Genomic DNA, 20532 nt, shown 5'->3' on the forward strand with positions numbered 1-20532 from the left:
TCACCAGTAAAGATCTTAGTGAATTCTTCTCTATTTTATGCCCCATGTAGTATTATAGTCTGCTTCATTTTTCTTCCTGTCTTTCATAATGTGGGAGACTACCATTGTTTCTGTTTGCCTTACTTGCTTCTTCCTCTTGCCCCTTTCAGGTATTTTTTTCTTTACAATCATTTCTCACTTTTCCCTTTTTATCTTCTCTGTTTCCACCATGGCTCCCAAGAGAAGGGACTACTTTGCTCTTCTTGCTGTTATGCTTCATGGTATCACACCCATATGTCTGAAGATGTTGTCATTGATCTGAAGCCTTCAATAATCTCAAAATCCCATGTGGCTTGTGCAGCCATGAGAAAGAATTTTTTTGTGAGATGCAGACTGAACAATGCTTGTGACCAGAGGCTAAGTCGTGATTGATTTTGCTAGAAAGAGTGAGAATAAAAAAGGATATACCATGTGGTTCAGCATCAAATCCAAGCTTTGAAAAATGCATAACAGTCCCAGGAACCTGTTTCTCTTTGAGAGGATTTTTGGAATACTGGTAGAAGATTTTCTTGTTTTGGCTTGGTTCTACTGAAACTTACTCACCTTTGCTTTTTACCAAAGGTTAATTGCAGAAATTTTTGTCTTGTGCTTTCCAGTGCAGAGATTTTTAGAAACAGAGATAAGTTTCCATTTTCCATGTATTCTTTCCAGACACCATAGCAGCTCAGTCAGTCTCACCTCTGTGTCTGGCAAGGTCACGGAGCAGATGGAGCAGATCCTTCTGAAGGCACTGCTCAGGCATGCAGAGGGGTGAAGCCAACACAGCTTCACTAAGGGCAAGTCCTGCCTGACTAATTTGGTGGCCTTTTATGATGGGGTCACAGTCTCAGTGGACAAAGGCAGAGCAAAAGACATCATCTACTTGGACCTGTGCAAAGCATTCGACACTGTCCAGCATGACCTTCTGATCTCTAAACTGGAATGATACAGATTTGATGGATGGGCCACTCTGTGGATAGGGAACTGGCTGGCTGGTTGTACCCAAAGAGTTGTGATCACAGTGTCCAAATGGAGATATGTGATGAGTTGTGTTCCTTAAGGATCAGTACTCAGACCAATGCTATTTAACATCTTTGTGGGCAACATGGACAGTGGAATTGAATGCACCCTCAGCAAGTTTGCTGATGACACCAAACTGTTTAGTGAAGCCGACACACAGGAGGGAATGGATGCCATCCAGAGGGACCTTGACAGGCTTGAGAAGTGGGCTTGTGCAAACTGCATGGAGTTCAGCAAGGCCAAGTGCAAGGTTCAGCACCTGGGTCGAGGCAATCCCATGCACAAATAGAGGTTGGGAGGAAATAGGACTGTGGACAGCCCTGAAGAGAAGGCCTTGGGTGGGTGTGAGGGGGTGGAGTGGACCAGAAGCTTAAGGTGAACCATCAATGTGCACTTGCAGCCCAGAAAGCCAATGGTGTCCCAGGCTACAGCAAAAGAAGCATAGGCAGCTGGTCAAGGGAAATGATTCTCCCCCTCTACTCTGCTCTTGTGAGACCCCACCTGGAGTATTGTGTCCTGTTCTAACATAAGAAGGACACAGAGCTGCTTGAACGTGTCCAGAGAAGAACTATTAGAATAATCAGAGCACTTTCCTTATGAAGACAGGCTGAAGAAATAGGGGTTGCTCAGCCTACAGAGAAGGATGCTCTAAGGTTACCTATAGAAACCTTCCAATGTCTGAAAGGCACCTATAAGAAAGCTGGGGTATGGCTTTTTACATGGGTGTGTAGGGAGAGGAAAGAGGAAATGGCTTAAAACTTGAAGAGAGGAGATGGAGGTTAGACATTAGGGGAGAAAAATCTTTCCTGAGAGGATGATGAGACACTGGTTGCCCAAGGAAGTTGTGGCTGCCCCCTCCCTGGAAGTGTTCAAAGCCAGGTTGGATTGGGCCTTGAGCAACCTGATCTAGTGGAAGGTGTCCCTGCCCATTAAGGGGGGTTGGAACTAGATGTTCCTTAAGGTCCCTTCCAACCCAAGCTGTTCTATGATTCTATGAAGCTTTGCTGCTACTATCTACTCATCACTTTTTTTCTTCTCTTCTCTCCTCTGATTGCTTTAAAATCCAGTGAAGTATTGTCCCAGCTAACCTCCTTCTTTCTTGATCCCTTTTTTCCTTCTTTTCTTTCAACTTTCTGCTCCTCTTCATTTTTCATCCAGTTTTCTCTTAATAGGTGATGTTGGTTCCCAGTTACCCCAGAGGCAGAATGAACCTGTCACTTCTCTAGCATGCCTAACTGGGCTCTGTGGCTGCTGGGGAAGTGGTAATCTGATCTGATACCATTTGGATATTTTCTATTGGAATTAGCTGCATTGATGTCACATGGTTTGAGAAGTCCTGTACAGCAAGAGTAGCTCATTCCTAGCAGCCTGATGTCTGTCATTTTGCAAATTAACCAAAAGCAAACCCAGTGGCCAAAAAAGCAGCCCTGTGGACTGCGAGAAGCAGGTCCACAGATACAACTGAGATACTAGAAATAATTTTTCTTTCCCAAAGATGAGTTGCTTTGGGTGGTATTAACATCCAGTCACAGATATTTCTTGGAATATTTTATCTTGCCTTTGTTCATCCAACCCTTTTGTAAAGAGTAGTCCCTAAAATTTCACGTAGGAACCAAGATCCAGACCTCCTTTTCTTTCCATTCTTTTAAGAGGGTTGCAGTGCGTATTAAAATGGCAGGAAGTGACCTGAATAGATTTAGCAACTTAAAAAGGGGGATTGTGTCACCATGACCAGCTGAACATGTGCCTTCTGGTTGTCTGTGTGCCAGCCACTGCCTGTGGCTGAGTTATAATTTACAGCCATCAAACCGAGTAACTGATACCAGTGTGAAGAGACAGGAAGGAAGCTGCAAGCATGCTGTGTTTGTACAGTGAAAAAAAAATACAACAACAACAACAACAACAACAACAACAAAAAAACCCCCACAACAACTCTATTTGCTTAAGGAAGCTGATGAAGTTCAATAGCTGCCAAATTTAGTTTGGAGCCTCAGCTGGGCCATGGAGTGTTGCGTGGCTTTCTTTGGTCACGTCAATTTGCCATGTGATTCTTTTCTCTCTCTTTTTTCCTCCTTCCTCTCTGCAGCTGGTTCTGTGTTTCTCTCCCACCAGTGCCACGCTGTGAGAGTGAGCTGGGAAGTTCCCAGCCGTAGTTATCCCCCCAGCTTTTGACTGTTTCCAGGCACTGGTTCCAGGAGCTGCCGCGGGAGGCCCTGCACTCTGTCAGCAGGAGGTTCATTGGGGAAGCCAAGGGGGTTGAGGTACAGAGTTCCAAGCTCGTCAGTCTTCCAAGAAAGCAACAGAGATCATTGAAAGATCAATAACTGAATAAGCTGGAAATAACAATGCTCTTTCTAGTCCTTCTTTGCATACTTGTTGCCTTCAGTGTTGTTCAAGCTTGGCCCTGCTAGAAGCTGGATTTTTATGGCATGTCAACGCTCAGATCCCTTAGCAGAGGTTGGAGAGCTGTACAGCACGGTGACAGAAAGAGAGGCATGCAATTCATAGCACTGTCTTTGCAGAGTCCTTTGATTCTAGCCTTGCTAGGATCTTACAGAAACAGAATTTGTTTAACCTTTTCCTATATGGTTAAATATATTCACCAGTACTGTAGCAAGTGAAGCTGAACTATTGCAGGACACAATCCAAGCTAACTAAAGAAGAATTTTCCTTCTGTTCTGCAGCCAAGCAGGTGAAAATTTCTTCTGTAAACACATGCCAAATGCATTCAGGGTTTTAATGGCAATTATTTTCTTTTTTTGTTTCTGATTGACCTCAAGTATGATTTCTTTCAGAAAAAAAAAAAATCACACACATTTCTGATTTCCTTTTAGAGAAAAGGAACGTTGTCTTATTCTTCTAAGAGTTTTAACAAGCTGTTTCTGTTGTCCCATTCAGTGGAGGGCAACACTGTTGTGCTAGCAGTGAGTCTGCTCACATATTTGCTAGTAGAATAATAATTCACATAAAACTAGAAAAAATTACTTTCTTTCAGCAACTGGACTGGTAGTAGTTTCAGTTTGGAGTGCTATTATATATTTGGGGCCCTTTATTTACATCGGGGATTATAATCATGAGAGCCTGAGGAATTGGGGAATGTCCAAGAAGAGAACTCAGGTTTGTAGTCAAGGGTAGCACCTCCATTCAAACCCACACAAAATACACCGTCAGGACATGAAGCCGAGGGGGCTGGGGCAGTCTGCAGGGATGCCTGGGGCTGCTGCTGCCGCCAGGGTTCCCCAGGGGCACTTCCCCTCCCCGGGGCGGTGCGGGCGCCGCGGGCATCCCCGGGCTGCGGGGCTGTGGCAGCGGGACCCTCGCCGGCTGCAGCTCCGGCGGCGTGCGGATGCCTCCTAAAGGGCTGCGAGGGAGGTGTTTTTGCTGCTCTGTGGCATGGACGTGTTCAGTCAGCACCTTCCGCTTTATTTTAACATCTCGTAAGAGATCTGAAGTGTAATGAGGATTGCTTTTGGTTGTCTGATGGGCTGTGGGGGTGTGATATCCTCTTGTGTTAATTTTTAAGGTGATGCCAATAAATCGGCAGATTCACATTTATTTGAAAGGAACTGCTGGGATTATATGGCTTTTACTTAATTATTACTTCTTTTCAGATCCTTAACTAACTGTATCTTTTTCCTTTGCAAATGCATCTGCTCATCAGAATTTAGGCTCTCAATACTGAAACTGTTTTGCGTTTTACTTATGTATTTTATTCAAGGATTATGTTCCTGTGTAATACCTTATGTAGATATTTAGGAAAGATTTCACTGATCCAAGGACCTGTCAACGAGTCTCTTTTGGACAGTGGTGATAATTGCTCCTGGTAAATATCTTTCCTCTTCAGTTGCAAGCAAGTGAAATCAATGACAACTAGTAAACTAACACGAGACTTTATGGATTATGGGTTAATATATGTAAAGCAGTACTGAGTGCCTGAGTCATGTCAGTATGTGCAGCCAATAACAGGACAAACAAACAAGACAGTAGGCTACAAAAAATACTAGGAGGAGACAAGGGAACGATTTGAAAGTGATGGGAAAAATGCACCCAGAACAGGGACATAGAAATAACAGAGAAAGTATGACAGTGTTACTGGGGGGGAAGAGGGGGCAGAAGAGAAGCCGAACTGAACCCAAAAAGGTAGGAAAGGTGTACAGCGAAGAGTCTGAGGAGAAGTGAAAGGAGAATCAACACAGAAAAATGGTTGATAAAGGGAGAGGGGACAGGAGGGTTGAAGAGGTGTGCGAGGATATCAAAAGAATGAGTGGGCCTGGGTGGAAAAGGACAACCTTGGAGATGAGGGAATCTGAGCTGCAGTTTGCCAGCCCCTTTCCTATGAATATTTATGGAGTGTGGTCTTCTCTCATCTCTACTGCTGGTGTGTTAATATATCACTTCATTTGCTCCATCTTAGGTACTTCAGGAAAGACATTTGGTTTGTTCTTAGTAGGGGTTCCGATATGCCCAGACTCCTGGAACATACTGTAATCAGGCTGTCCCCTATGATGAGAAGTGCCAGGTCTATAATTAAATTATTATTTTGGCATCATCAACACTTAGCTACTAGTTGTTCTTTTTCAGAGTTTCCAAAAATACAGTGAAAGTAATTGATATAAATATATTTTATTTTTTGTTCATCATAATACAAAAATGTTGCAGGTTATTTTTAATTTGGATAGCTTGAAGTTAAGCTAATGATCTTTTTTTCCTGTCAAAAGTTCAGTACTGGCTTGACATCATATCTACATTGCTTTAACAAACAAACAAACAAACAAAGAACAAAACTAACAAAAACCAACAAAACAAAGAAACAACCTGTAAATTTTCAGAGTTGAAACAGAGAGAAAAGCCAATTTAAAAAAATCACAGTGATCACAGAGAGTTGAGTAGGAAGTCATAGACTCTCCATCTCTTTATCTTCAAACCAAGTATTGGTACCTTTCTGGAAGGCACAGTTTATTCAGGGCAAGAATGGGAGCAGATTAAGTTTAGCAGAGACATAGTGAGCTGTACGTGCTATGAAGGATGATGTGAGCATCCCTTCTGCCCTGTGTGAATGCCTCTGAACAGAAAGACCAAGTGATCTTCCATAATTATGGTACCAGTTGAAAATAAGTCCCATGAGCCCTTTTTCATTCAGAATAACAGAACATTGGGCAATGTGCAGGTTATGGACAAGACGCAGTTCAGAGGTATTTGGAGAGAAATGGAGTATCAGAAATTTAATCAGTTCAGATTTCTTGGGAGAAAAGAAAGGAAAAGAGCCCTCTTCTGTTTCAGCACTCAAATTGCTAAACTTACATGTAAAGAGAGCACAGCCAATGAACGGTGTGCAGTGATTCTGAAATCCATATACTGAGCCTAACAAACTTACAAAAACACCTCATTTGGTATCAAACACAGTCTATAGTATTTTGAAATGCATCCTCTATCTCCAAATTTAATATGACACAATCTCCCTTCCTTACTTTCAGCTGGTTTCACATATCAACACTGAGCACAGAATGAAAAACGTAGGGATTGTTTAATCCATCCCTTTGAAGGTAACAGCAGTGTGTACATCTCTGCTGTCTCCTTTCTCTATTTTGCTGTTCCTGTCTTGTATGCTGGTCCTCTGGTGCTCATCACCAAACAGCACTTGCTGTTGAGCATGCTTAAAATAAATAAAATATAATCTTAGTTTATTGTGCTCCAGAGCATTTTACAACACATGTCATGGAAAAGAGGAAGCCTGAACTAACTTTTTGCTTTATCCCCTGACTTTTTACGCTCTCCACTTCTCCCCATGCCCAATTCCCAGTTGCCGCTTCCTTCAGACAAACACTGGCTTGATTTTATTCTCAGTTTTGATAACTGCCTCTGGGATGCAGGTTCAATAACACTGGTCGGTTTTGCTCTGCATGAGAATGAACAGGCTTCAACCTTGTATTTTCTTTCAGATTGTATATAGGCTTATTGCTCAGTTGTCTTTAGGGCAATTGAAGGGGTTTGATTTTACCAGACTAATCTTCATTTCTGGCTTCAAGATACTTTATGCTTTCTAGTGAACTGTAGTTAAGTCAGATTTTGCTGCTGTATCAACTCTTTTTTCTCTGATTTTTTTTTTTTTTTTTATAAAGAAGGCTAAATTAGCAATAATGATTTCCTTTGCCTACCCGGAATGGGCATATATTGAAAAGTACAATGTAGTATTAAAAAAACAAAAAAACAAAAAAACAAAACTCTGGAGATAAATGAATGGCAGAATAAATAATTTATGCTAATGAAATTACTGCAATTAGTAGTTCCACAATGACCCTTTTAAAAGCCACAGCTGTTAATGTCAGGAAGTGCTGTCACTGCTGACCTTATCATAAGAGCAAGTGACAAATTGAAAATGCAGGGAAGACCAATCCTCAAAGAGGTCTGTTGGGGAACGATTAGTGTTTTCTGAAAACCAGTGTGAATTACAACCAGCTGCTCTCTGGCTCGGCGTGTCTCCCATGCTGTGCCATTTTGTTAAGCTTGATAACAATAGTTATTTTGCCCCATTGAGACAAGTTGTCTCGGGCCACTTCCAGCTCTACCGGAACCCACTTCTTCCCTGGCTGATTTACAAATGAAATTGTTGTTAGAGGGCTTTTCAGGGCTGCTGAGACCTCTCCTCAGGATCATGTGTAAGGAGTCTGTCTTCCGTGAGGAAGAGCTGTACTGCAGGGTGCATGTCTGTCACAAACGATGAAAAAAAAGGAGCAAAAGGCTGAAACATGGTTCAGTTGGAAGCCAAGCACTGCTCAAATCTGCATAAAATGTCCATTCCTGCTGACTAGCATTGCTTTTACAAGCAATTTTATTTTTAAGATGAATTTATGCTGGTTTTGCCTCAACTAATGATGTTCTGCTGTTTTGGTTGTTTGTTTTTTTTTTAATTTGTAAAGCAATTTATTTCTGCTTTCCCTAAATGCAAATCATTCTTTGTTCAGTCCTTGTTTTAATTTCTGTCTTTGTAGTCATAAGTGAAATGAGTATTCTTCTAAACTAGCTTTTAAAAGTCACAAGAAAATAATGAGGTTTCTCACTGAGAAAAATGGCAAGTCTTTCTGCATCAACCTGATTGTAATATTAATGATGTAGGCTTAAAGCATTTAACTGCATCAACAGCCACTCGTGAGCAATTTTCCCAAAGTTCCCTAAGCATTATTGACAATGCTTTGGTAAATTATGTGTGACTTTCCAAAGAGTTGGTGTAGCTCATTTAATTCATATTAATTGATTTTTAGGCTTCCCTTGATTAATTGAACTAGGTTCGTCTTGTACAGAATGCAATAAATAATCATTAAAATGAGGGAGATGTGACTCCACAAATTATAAAGTTAAGTATGCTGGAAGTCATAGAGGACAAAATGGAAGTTAGTTACAATGGTGGAGCTAAATAGGTTTCCTTAGTATTTCCCTGTTAATTTTCAGAGAATCACAGAATTCTCATGGCTAGAAAAGACTTCTAAGATCACCATGTGCAACCATTTTGCATACAGTACTTTTACTTACACATATATATGAGTATATTCTAGTAATATAGGTAGAAAAGGTCCTTTAAAACAAGTGAAAATTAATTTTGGTTGTTTCTTATTTCACCTTTATACCATGTATAGTATATCCCAAGTATCTCAAGTACAGTCTAATTCAAAGTAGCATAGCAGTATATTGAATTTTCTGGTTCTGTTTTCAAAACAATTAGAAAAAGGACCTTTGAGCTTCAGTCCTGATTCAACCTCTCTCCTTGCTTTGAGAAGTGAATAGAGAAATATATCTCACCTCTGCTGTCTTCTCAGAAATACATGACTAAATGACCATCTGGGGCTGTTTTAAATATTCCTAGCTTGTTTTGTTTATCAGACAGTATCAGACAGTACTATCAGACAGTATGTGAAAAGCATTTTTCAGTCTCAAGGCTGCATTTTGAGAGACTTCCCACGCAGGCAGTGCTGTGCTGCCCCCAGGGGCCACAGGGCCACTCCGGGGTCTCTTCTGCAGTGTGCTGAGATTTCTTCAGAGCTGAAGTTCCACTTTCTGGTCTGATGCCTGGGTGGCAGAAAATGAAGGAAAGAGTGTTACCTGTCACTGCTGGGAGTGACTCTGAACTCTGTTAAGTCGTAACCACTTTTCTGATCAACTACCCCTTGAAGCTGTTAGATCTCAGAAATGTTGCTGGGTTTCTGCCATTTTACAGTATGTAGAGATTCAGCTTTCAGAAGCACTCCACAGAGCTCTAATCCTGTCCCCAGAACACTTTATGTTAGTTCAGTGCTGATTTTGGCAGCACAGGTCAGCAGGGACTGGTGCAGCTTCAGAAATCTAAATCATGGAGTTGAGTTCTTTCCAATCTGAAACTTTAATGGCATAAATGCATTTCACTCCAAATATCAATTTGACGAAATGTGAGGTTTGTGAGTTGGTGTGATTGAAGTAACCACTCTATTGTATATCTTTAAGCTATGTAGGACTTTTCTTAAACTGGATTGTCAGCAGTGAAATAGAAAATCCATATAGTATTAATTCTACAGATAGCAGTCAGTATAGTGACTTATTTAATTCTGTTTTTAGCTTTTGGGAAAATTTATTTTAAAAATATGAAAAATTGTAGATGCACTAAGCTTCTGTGCACCGAGACTTAATGCAAGCACAGAATTAATTAATTTATATGCAAAAAAAGTTGGGGAAGGCTTATTTTGCTTTAATGTTTTTTACATGCTGAAAAAATTTTGTTTAGGGTAGACTGAAGAATAATTTTGTGAATGAGCCACCCTGAGAAACATAAACTTTTCTTTCTTATACAGATATGCTTACTTTTTGAAACATCTATTTGCTCATGTGTTTATTTTTTTTCTTGTTCCTTGGGTATGTCCAGCCACTCATCCAGGGTTCTATTGACAATTTTATGGCTTATGCCCACACCAGTGTGAATATACTGAATGCCAACTACAATTGTAGAGAGAGGAGATAAAGTTACACCACTCCAAAGAGTTTTCTAGAGCAAATGACTCTTTATATGATTCTCCTAGAGAAGAAAAGCAAGGAGATGCTGGAGCACTTGATGAATGGTCTGCAGAAGCTGAAGGCAGCTTTCCAGGTAAAATGTGAAAGTTACAACCTTTTATTTCCTTTTTTTTTTTTTTTAATAATAATCCTGGGTTTATTACCAATGTAACAGAGTTATTGCAGCTCCTTTTCATTAGACTGACTAGTTGTGGGTGGCATTTTTGTGTTTCACTGAAATTGCCTGATTTTGGAAACTGGGATTTGTTTCATGTAGAAGCTCTTGGAGCTCTTTAGCTGTCTTTGGAAAGAGGACTCCATCCATTTGAGCAAGGAGAAAGTCTGGAGAGAGGAAGAATGGAATATGGCCACAGTCAAAGGTTTGGAGGGGGGAAGCAAGTGCCACATCAAAAGCTAGACCATGGTAGAGAAAAGAGGCAGTTCTGATAATGGGGATTTCATGCCTTGACAAAGAGCAGCTGAGGGGTAATGGAGGCAGGAGGAACAAGTGTGGTGCCTTTGCATCAGTCGTGGTCTGCTCCTTGTGAGGGTAGTGCCACCCAGTCCCCTGTCAGTGCCCCTGCCTGCAGTTCATTTGTGGCTGGCCAATCCATAGTGACAGAAGGGATGGAAAGCTGCATGGAAGCCTTTCCCCCATCATACTATCCCCTTCCCTCCCCCTTGCCACATGTTCCATAATCCCCTTTGCAGATGCTGAAGAGAAGCCATAAATCCAACAATTTCTTTATTAAAAATAAAAAGTCTTTGTGTTTTATATAAAAACTGCAAATGAAACACTCAGCTCCAGTCGTTGCATTATGTTACACCTTCGTGCCACTGCATGAGATTAACCATTAGAACTGGTTGGTTTACTCCCACTTTTCAAGCTAAATACCCGCAAAAAGAAGTGGTGAACAGACGAGGGGGAGTGCTTTTTTAAAGCTCATTTTTAATAAGGTATCTCTAGCTCGTAAATTATTAAAATGCTCTTTTTTTCCAAATTCCAATTTGATGAAGGCCACAAGATAATTTGGCAGTTTCAAGTGCCACAGGCTGTGCTAGCAGACACAGCTCCTACCTCATCAGGTATTTCAGCACTCAGCCATTTTCATCCTGTATTCTGGAGCTCTACAGAAGAATATCAAAAGCAGCACCCTTTAGTTTTTCAGGAAGAAAAGGACATAAAGTCAGAATAAATAAAGGCAGCTTAAATAAATTGAAAAATAAAGTGAGTGGAGAGAGTTGAGATCTTTGCAATCATCTGTTACAACTCTGTGTTACAGCTTTGTCTTCTCCTTTCAAAATGATCACATTTTTTAAAGGTAGGTTTTGTAGGTTCTGTAAGATTTTGGGGCCCCACCAAAGAAGAAGAGCTCTCAAGACCTCCCACGTGATAAGAGTTTAATCCCTCTAATATTTGTCTTAACCTTTCAGAAAACATCTGCCAGAATTATCTGCTCAGAGCGACTGCTGCGTGTTTTCCATACTCTCCTTTTGCTTTTATATTTGCATCTTTGCTAGGTGCTGCAGCACTGCTGGGACACCTGGTTACAAACACAACCTCAGCAGCTGGGCAGACATCTGAGCATCTCAGGAGAGCTGCAGGGAGGCTGTTCTTATTAACTTCTTCATGTCAACAAAATTCTGTGACATACAAACCAAATGCTGGCAAATGGAACCAAAGTAAACCAAGGAAAAGACAACACTGAGACCCACAAAACATGAATTTGGTTTTCAGTTCAGCTTTCTGGCATTCATGTGGTGTAATCTTCCCAGAACCACACCAAATGACCCCTGCTTCTGAATAATGCATTACCTTTTGCTTTGTAGGTAGAATCCAAACTTGCTTCTCAAGAGGCAGAACTGCAACTGAGAAGTCAAGATGCTGAAGCTTTGATTGCTGAGATAGGATTTCAGACTGAGAAAGTGAGCCACGAAAAGGCTATTGCAGACGCAGAGGAGTAAAAGGTCAGTCTAATTCCCCACTTAGTGCTGTTGAGCTATATTTAGCACAAAATAAACCTTTTTAGGTGAACAGTTTTGAACAACTTCCTCTCTAGGGAGCCTGAAGTCTAAAGAATTATTATACTTACACATGTAATAGCATTGCACACCGTGATTGCCACTTGACCTTTCTTTACATTACGCCTTTTCCCAACCTTTTAGCTGTTTTAATGAGATGAAAGAACAATAAATACTGAGCTCATTCAAGCATTTAATGGATGTGGATCTTGAGAATCAGACCTATTTGTAATACAGTAAAGGTCAGAGAGTCATCTTGGAGCACTTCAGATTTCTAAAGGCTTTGAGACTGTAGGTAAATTGAACAACTCAATTGATACAGAAGTTCATGCCAGTGTTTTGCAATATTACAAGGTGTAAACCTTGAATTTCAAGATTGTAACAGCATTTCTAATAATATGTGTCATCAGTGTTGAGTATTCTTCTTTTTACTCTCAGTTCAGCCTCTTTAGCATTAGTAAACAACATACCTGTTGGAAACAGACATTTACATGCATTTGTCCTCACCATACAGTGAATAAGAATACACCATTTCATCTGAACTCCTAAATTTTCATTTACTGTTACAAAAGTGGTTCTTGAAATAAAACACCAGCAGTATGGAATGCTGTAAAATGTAATGTTCCTACTTCTTTCAAGTCCAAAGGGTACATTCAGCTCTGGCATATTGCTATGAAATTTGATGTACATTGTGTCATTTATCAATACTGCAGGGAAAAAATTTAATAGACTTGTAATAGTTGTTAATGGCTGATTCTGAGCTATGGAAACTTCAAGTTGCCAAGAACTTTGTAACCAGTTTTCAGATTCTGATCAACAGAGAAGACTATACTGTCTGAGCAATGAAAATGTTTTTTCATTATCTTCTGTTTAATTTCTTAAAGATTTCTTCTTATTAGGTGATATTTAGTACTTTCTAATGACCTTTTGACTCATTCTAATTTAACTGAGAGAAAAGTGATTTTTGACACTGATTTAAAGAGAGGCCTGATCAGGACCTTTATACTTCTCTGGATTATGTTTATTACAGATTTCAGCCTTTTGTTGATCCAGATCTGATATAAAATTTCAACATTTCATATGAAGTTTAAAATCCAAATAGTGCAACTGATTAAACTTGCACAAATTGGATATACGAGCTCGACATCCTACCAACCCTTTTCAGTGATGCTTTTTCTCTATTGGCTCCATATGTTTCTGATGGATTTGGATAATCAAAATACACCCTTAACACAATTCTAATTACTTCATTAAGCAACTAGGTGAAACACACAGAGTGATTATCACAGGTTAATCACATCTTTGGGCCACTTTGTTTCAGGGATGAAGTTCAGTGCACGACACTAATGATTACCGTATTCCCCTGTTCATGACTTTATTGCATGTCTGAAATGTTTTTATTGGAAATGAAAATGCCATTTTGTGCTACGTTAATTTAAAACTATTTCATAAGGTGCTGCTGAATTCTTTATATTGATCCTCTATTTTCATGTTACCAAAAAACCACAAACAAACAAAAAACCAAAAACGTACAAAAAAAAAAATTTAAAAATGATCTTTGTTTTCTCTTATATAAATTTCAAACTGGAGTTTATAAGGATTATAAGTTTATAAGGATTTTCTGAGTTTTACAGTATTAAGCCAATAAATACCTTGTGTAGACTGTCTTAAGAGTGAAACATCATCTGGAAAAAAGGTTGAGAGTGAAAGTCACTTTAGATCAGGCTCATCAGGAAAGGTGGGGTCAGTCTGGATGCCCCATAAATGTGGCAGAGCTACATATCTGTACAGTAGTCAGCAAGGGTCTGACTATGAAAATGACACCACTATGGTTTTCAGTTGTCTGGCAGTAACACTGCTCTTATTTTAATGGCAGTTTGTTTCCTCTGAGTGATGCCAGCCAGAGTGGTTTGCAGATGAAGATACATATGCCACTGCCTTTTGTAATGGGATCTACCCCTTAAAAGGAAGAAATCATGCAGAGTAGGGTTGTTGGTATATGGGGAACCGTGACACTAGGTAAGAATTAGGAAAGATGGATCCTGACTGACCAACTTTTGTGATTTACCCCTCCCTCAGAGGAAGTGCTCTCTTAGTTTACATGGAATACTTGAGCCACTCTACTCATGGGCTGATTGCTAAGAGCACACTGCTTCCAGCTTTTCCAACAATTTGCCCACCATTGAATGGGTCTATAGCATAGAAGTTATTGATGTGAAGGGGACCATACTTCTGGAGACAAGGGGGAAAAGCTCCTTCATCTCTTTGTGCAAGGAAACACTTCAGAAACACTGTCCTAAGGGATCTGCACCCTGCTCTGTGTAATTTTTTCATTCCTTAAAAGAATTATCTTGTTCTATAAAACTTTAACAGAAGGAACATCTTGGCTGTTCTAAACTCTTTGAAGTTAATTTTGGTAACATGGGTCTCGAACCATACGAGAAAAAAATACAAACCAAACCTGAACTGCAACTGAGTATGCAGTTTTCAATTTAAAACTTAGGTAGAAACCAATGAACATTGGAAATTTCATCCTAAAGCTACACCAGCTCTGTTCTGCTCTTCTCTTTCACAGGAGGTGGGGGAAATATTTAATGTCATTAGTTCCTTATAATTTGTGATGTAATGCATACTGAATTTTAATCTTACCACAGACAGTGTCTGCGTGTCCCATGTGATAAGCACACAGATAGAAAGTGGCCCCTAACAATTGTGGAAACAGGTTTTGTGAGGACATTAAATTCTTACAGAGGTTTGTTACTACCAATGCACAGTGCTTGATCCAGGTATTAACATCCTGATCACTGTAATATTCTCTTTCTCTGTAATTAGACCTTATTAAAGCAGTACCTGGGAGGAAACAAGCCTGTGAGATGAGCATGAGGTACAAAGGATAAAGATGAATCAAGTATAACTGGCTTCACCCCAAGCAATGTATTTTAAAACTGTGTATGATAATCTTCCAGATGTGCAATTGCAGATGACACATAACACCTTCCGGGGTTGCTGTACCAGTTAAGTTTGCACCACTGAAATCAGAATCAGCTTTTGAAGAGATAATTGAATCGTTGCACAAAGTTGTGGAGGCTTCACTTGGAACTGGTAATAACTTAGGTAAATTCACTGATCCAAGCCCTTGGAAAACCTAAATAAATTTTGACAAATCTGCTTAAACTGTTACCTGTTAAATTTCCAAACCTGAAATTAAGTGCAGTGTTTTCATTTCCTTTAGTATTTTTCCTCTTTTCCTTTTCTCTCCCTTGTTGAGATTGACACTTGGAACTGAGGAATTAAAAGAAAAAGGCAAATTTGCCAACAGATGGAGGCTGGTTTGATGAATCTGATCTATTTACCTATAGCCTAAAAGCACAGTGAAATTTTACTGATCAGGGAAACCCTTAGTGCATCAGGAGAACTCACCACAACCTCCCTGGTATTTTCTCTAATTTTTCTAAAAGGGAGCCCTATAAAAGGGTAGAATGAGTGAGTAAAAATTTTTCACTTAGAATCATAGAATCATAGAATTAGCCGGGTTGGAAGGGACCTCAGAGATCATCTAGTCCAACCCTTGACCCACCGGAGCAGTTGCTAGACCATGGCACTGAGTGCCACATCCAGTCTTTTTTTAAATGTCTCCAGGGATGGAGAATCTACCACCTCTCCGGGCAGTCCATTCCATAGCCTAATCACCCTCTCCATGAAGAAATTCTTTCTAATATCTAACCTAAACCTCCCCTGGCACAACTTAAGACTGTGTCTTCTTGTCTTGTTGAAGGTTGTCTGTGAAAAGAGTCCAGTTCCCACCTCGCTACAGCCTCCTTTCAGGTAGTTGTAGGCAGCAATGAGGTCTCCCCTGAGCCTCCTCTTCTTCAGGCTGAACAGCCCCAGCTCTCTCAGCCTCTCCTCATAGGGCCTGTGCTCGAGTCCCTTCACCAGCCTGGTTGCCCTCCTTTGGACCTGTTCCAGGACCTCTACATCCTTCTTAAACTGAGGGGCCCAGAACTGGACACAGTACTCGAGGTGTGGCCTAACCAGCGCTGAGTACAGGGGCAGAATCACCTCCCTGGACCTGCCGGTGATGCTGTTTTTGATACAGGCCAGGATGCCATTGGTCTTCTTGGCCACCTGGGCACACTGCTGGCTCATGTTCAGTTTCTTGTCGATGCAGACTCCCAGGTCCCTTTCTGCCTGGCTGCTCTCCAGCCACTCTGTGCCCAGCCTGTAGCGCTGCATGGGGTTGTTGTGGCCAAAGTGCAGGACCCGGCACTTGGCCTTGTTGAACCTCATCCCGTACATCTCCTGTTTAGCTCCTGGTTCTGCATCTGAACATAAATCATTACATGCTTGCATCTTACCTACTGAAATGGCACAAACTATTGAGTTCTTCCCTGTGTTTGATAACTCCTCAGATGTAACTGGCTGCCCTGATATTCCCCAGCTTTTTCGTACAGATCTCTTACCTGGTCTTCTATTGTGCATTACTAAATCTCTGACCTTTGCATCCTACAGTATTATATAGAGTCCTAAACAGAAGTCCTTCTAAATTTTTTTAACTCACATGGTGATCTCTAGGTTCCTGTTGGCAACCCAGAGTATTTACTATTTGATTTGTCTTCACAAGCTTACAGGCTTCTTTTTTCAAAAGCATCTGTAGAGATAGGTGATATTTCACATCCATAGAGACATGCTTGGCATATCCTGAGAGGTAGGTACATCAACTAGAAGGACAGTCTTCATGCTATCAAATTTTCAGCAAGACATATTTAAAGCTGATCTCGAGGGAGACAATATATATATATATATATATATATTCCTTGGGTATCAAGGTGACAAAGAAAGGATTACTTACCTTATTTCATGTTGTAGTATCCTATGCGAGAAAGAAATTGCACATCACATAAAATCTGTTAATGCAGTACCCATTAGAAGAAGCATGTAATTTATTACAGTCTCAGGGAACTCAACAGAAATTTTATAAAGCTGTCATGTTGTTCTCTCACACCATTGTTGAAGTAGTATCTTGTCCTTCATCACCCTAAAGGAGAGGAGGCTGTGTTAAGCAATATTCAGTTAATTAACCCAAGATGTTTAGTCTTAGATATGCTGAACTGGTCTTTGAGAGACCCATCTTGTTTCATCTTCACCTGTTGAGAGCCACCAATATTGTGTGGAAGTGCCATATTTTCTTTAGTAAGGCAAAGGTAAAACATTTTTTTTTTCATCAGTTTTACTGCATGTATATTTAACATGAAAATAAGAATAAGGCAAAGGTGTTGAGGTCAGAATCAGCAGTCTGTGAAGAAGAGAATTTGAAAAGTTTTTAGTAGCTAAAGCCTCAGTACCTCTTTCTTACTTTTAGTTCACAGAACTGCACAGCAGAGGATGGTGGAGAATACCCAGTTGTTATAAGGATTCTTTGTCCATAAGTATAAACAGAAGTGATTCCTGGTACACCAATCCAAAGCTATTGTGTTTCCTATTCACAGCTTTTAGTCTCAGTGTGTTTTCTCCACAAAGGGGGCTAAGTCAGCAGGTTTCCACCTCTTGTGCTATTGTACTTAAAAGGGCAGAGCAACATGCAGGGTTCATTCATGATTCAGAGCAGCAGGGAAGAAAGGAACTTCCTATACCAAATTTTCTCTCTAGAGCAATGAGAATAATTGTGATTCAGCTACCCAGAGGTGAAACTGCTGCTTTAGTAGAAACAGCGGGTACAGTATGAGGTCCTAAGTCACTGAGAAGTCTCTTAACTTCTAATGATTGTAAATAGCTGATTTGCCAGCACATCCCTGTGTCCCTGGCTCTTTATCCCATTATCCTCACTCCATCCAAGGCTTCACTCTTGAGGAGCTGCATGTGTTAGCACAGAGCTTATGGGGGCTTGGCTGAAGGGAGCAGTGACTGCCCTGTGGAAGTCATAGCACTGCAAAACTCACTTGACTCTTCTAAGGTATGGTGGTATAAACAGGAGATGCTAATTCTCACCATGCAGAACAGATGGACTCTAGAACTGGACACAAACCTGCCTGAGTGTCAGTATTATAGAGGACTTTTTTATTCATAAGAGAATGCTAAAAAAGATGAGCTTGTCCAGGACCTTTCAATTGTCATTACGATGCAACAGCTGGGAAATATTCTTTTCCAGATATACATTTCACTTGAAATGTCTATCTGAGCCAGGCTGTCTGGAGTGTGAGATAGAGCTTACTACTTGTGATTCCCTGGACCACCTGGCAGTAAGATTCTTCCATTCATCCAACTATGACAGCAGTTTATAATTTTGCTTCAAAATAGTAAAAAACAATTCAATTTTACTTGAAAGCTTGTCAAGCTTAATGCCTGTCTGATTTCTACCTGTGTTCTAAAACCATGAAAGAGCTACATATAAATTAATTTTATTTATTTATTTATTTTATTTATTTATTTTATTTCTATTCAGGAGAGCCACTGAAGATACATTCAGTTCTGCTTATGATATCCTTATGTAAACTATAGTCGAATCTCCTTAAGTCTTTAGATATTGAAAGAGATCTCTGCATGTCTTACCATTGTGTAGAAAGATGGCTCGAAAAAAATACCCATAATGAGAGATTACTAGGTTTATCTGGAAGCCTTTCATCAGGAGTAATTTGCAGGGTTTTTTGGTGAGCATGAAACCACCTCTTTGTCTAATATACCTACGTTCTATGCCCTTTTCAAGGTGTATTGAAGAGCCAAAATGTGCTTTGGCCTAGGCAAATGCTGAATTAGCAGAAGCCACAGAAAAACTAGAAGCCACCAGGAAAAGACACTTGTAAGTACTGCTTGATTAATAAGCATTCTTCTTAATATCTTGAGCTTATTTAATTTTATTAGGTTTATTTTAAAATTTATTTATTTATTTTATGTTTTTTCTTTTTATTAATTTTATTACTTCTCAGTTCAAGTATTAAAGATAAGTTTTCAGTAAGAGTTATCACTATTTTACCCACACACCTATTGAAGAGTATTCCATAGTTTTGGTGGCAGGATATGAAGCTGTTTATGTTATGTTTATGTTATGACTCAATTTCCTCAAAGCCATCCAAGCACATTATATATAACCAACAGATCAGTAAACTGAATTAACAGTTTATATAAAAAACTGGCTGTCTTTTTACAAGTAATATATGCCAAGTGTGTATATGAGTAATGACCTCTTGGAATAAAGGGATAGCTTCAAGAAGGAGCTTTGTAAACTTATGGTCATCTGTGTTTATATTTGTCATTAAACACAGCATACAATTGACATCAAATCTCCTTTGATTTTTTTGAGAGACTTCCAAGCACATACACACATACACATAGAAGTGGAAACTTTGATTACAGTCTTTTACTGACAAATGGCTTTTGAGTTAATGGTTGAGTCAAAGACTGTGCTTACCACCAAGTGTCTGTTGAACTTTTGAGAGGGGTTATTTGTTGTTTATTAAGTGTTCATTTAATGGAGCAATTGCAATACAAAGCATTCATAAAGCAGACAAAGACTGATGTCTTGGAAGATGGTGGATAGAAAGAGTTTCTCCACTGCAAACTAATTACCCTGACTTATCAAAGAAGGCTTTGAGTGGTTTGAAAGGCATGGCATTAATTTGATTTAGAAGGCTTTCACTTGGCTTCAGACTTTTTTGTTGGTACTATTTAGACTTGAAATCTCACAGCTTAAGACATCAAGAAATAAATACAGGCTGAGCAAATATAAAATGAGATTATTCCCACTATTTTCTCTTAAACTACCAATTTAAAAGAAAAGGCAGATATTCACTTTTACTGAAAGTCTCAGAAACCTGTGAGTTACAGTATCTCAGAATTTAATTATTTCAGCAATTTCCTGCTAACCCTTCTGATGTTGTAGTACCAGCTTTTTATGTTCTAAAGGTGATGCAGATTAAATGGGTAAATAAAGATAGCTTTTACTCTCTCTTTTCCTATTCTGGTCCCCTTTTTCCCTCAAAAGTCCCATCAGCTGTTACAGGAAATATTTTGCCTCCATATGACACAGTGTTAGCCTTGTGACCTTGGAGTTGCCCATTCAGATCAAAGTGCATCTTTCCTAGTGAAGTTTGTATTACACTCAGAGATAGCTTTACTGAAGAATCTTTGGTTTTTATTTTGCACGTCTATAGTGATGCATGTTTTTAAGTATAAATACTTAATTTTTGGACAAATACACAGCAGACACCCCTTGAAACTCATGGAATCTTTTATTTTTTTAATGTGTTCCTCAGAAAAGAGCACTAATGCATCTGTTCCTCACCTGTCAGTATCTCAAAGAACCTTTTCCTGTTTTAGGTGATCTTGCAGTTCAGTAAGCCTCCAACTTTGAATCTAGCCTTCTCTTTTTATATTTATTTACTTCCCCTTTTATTTCCTCATGCATTTTTCTGGAAGTCATTAGCAGCAGTACTTTTTCTTTCTCTCAGCTATGCTCAGTTCCTA

The 20532-nt window shown here is 39.7% G+C and overlaps 1 protein-coding gene across 1 annotated transcript in view; it reads left to right on the forward strand.

The window, feature by feature from the left end:
- DNAH11 (dynein axonemal heavy chain 11) overlaps positions 1-20532 on the forward strand; it is a 95334-nt gene that overhangs the window by 44864 nt on the left and 29938 nt on the right. Inside the window, 1 exon segment of the mRNA XM_030444624.1 lies at positions 10009-10147. Within this exon segment, the coding sequence (XP_030300484.1) occupies positions 10009-10147 (139 nt within the window).

The sequence above is a fragment of the Calypte anna genome, chromosome 2, assembly GCF_003957555.1.
Source record: "Calypte anna isolate BGI_N300 chromosome 2, bCalAnn1_v1.p, whole genome shotgun sequence".
NCBI lineage: Eukaryota > Metazoa > Chordata > Aves > Apodiformes > Trochilidae > Calypte > Calypte anna.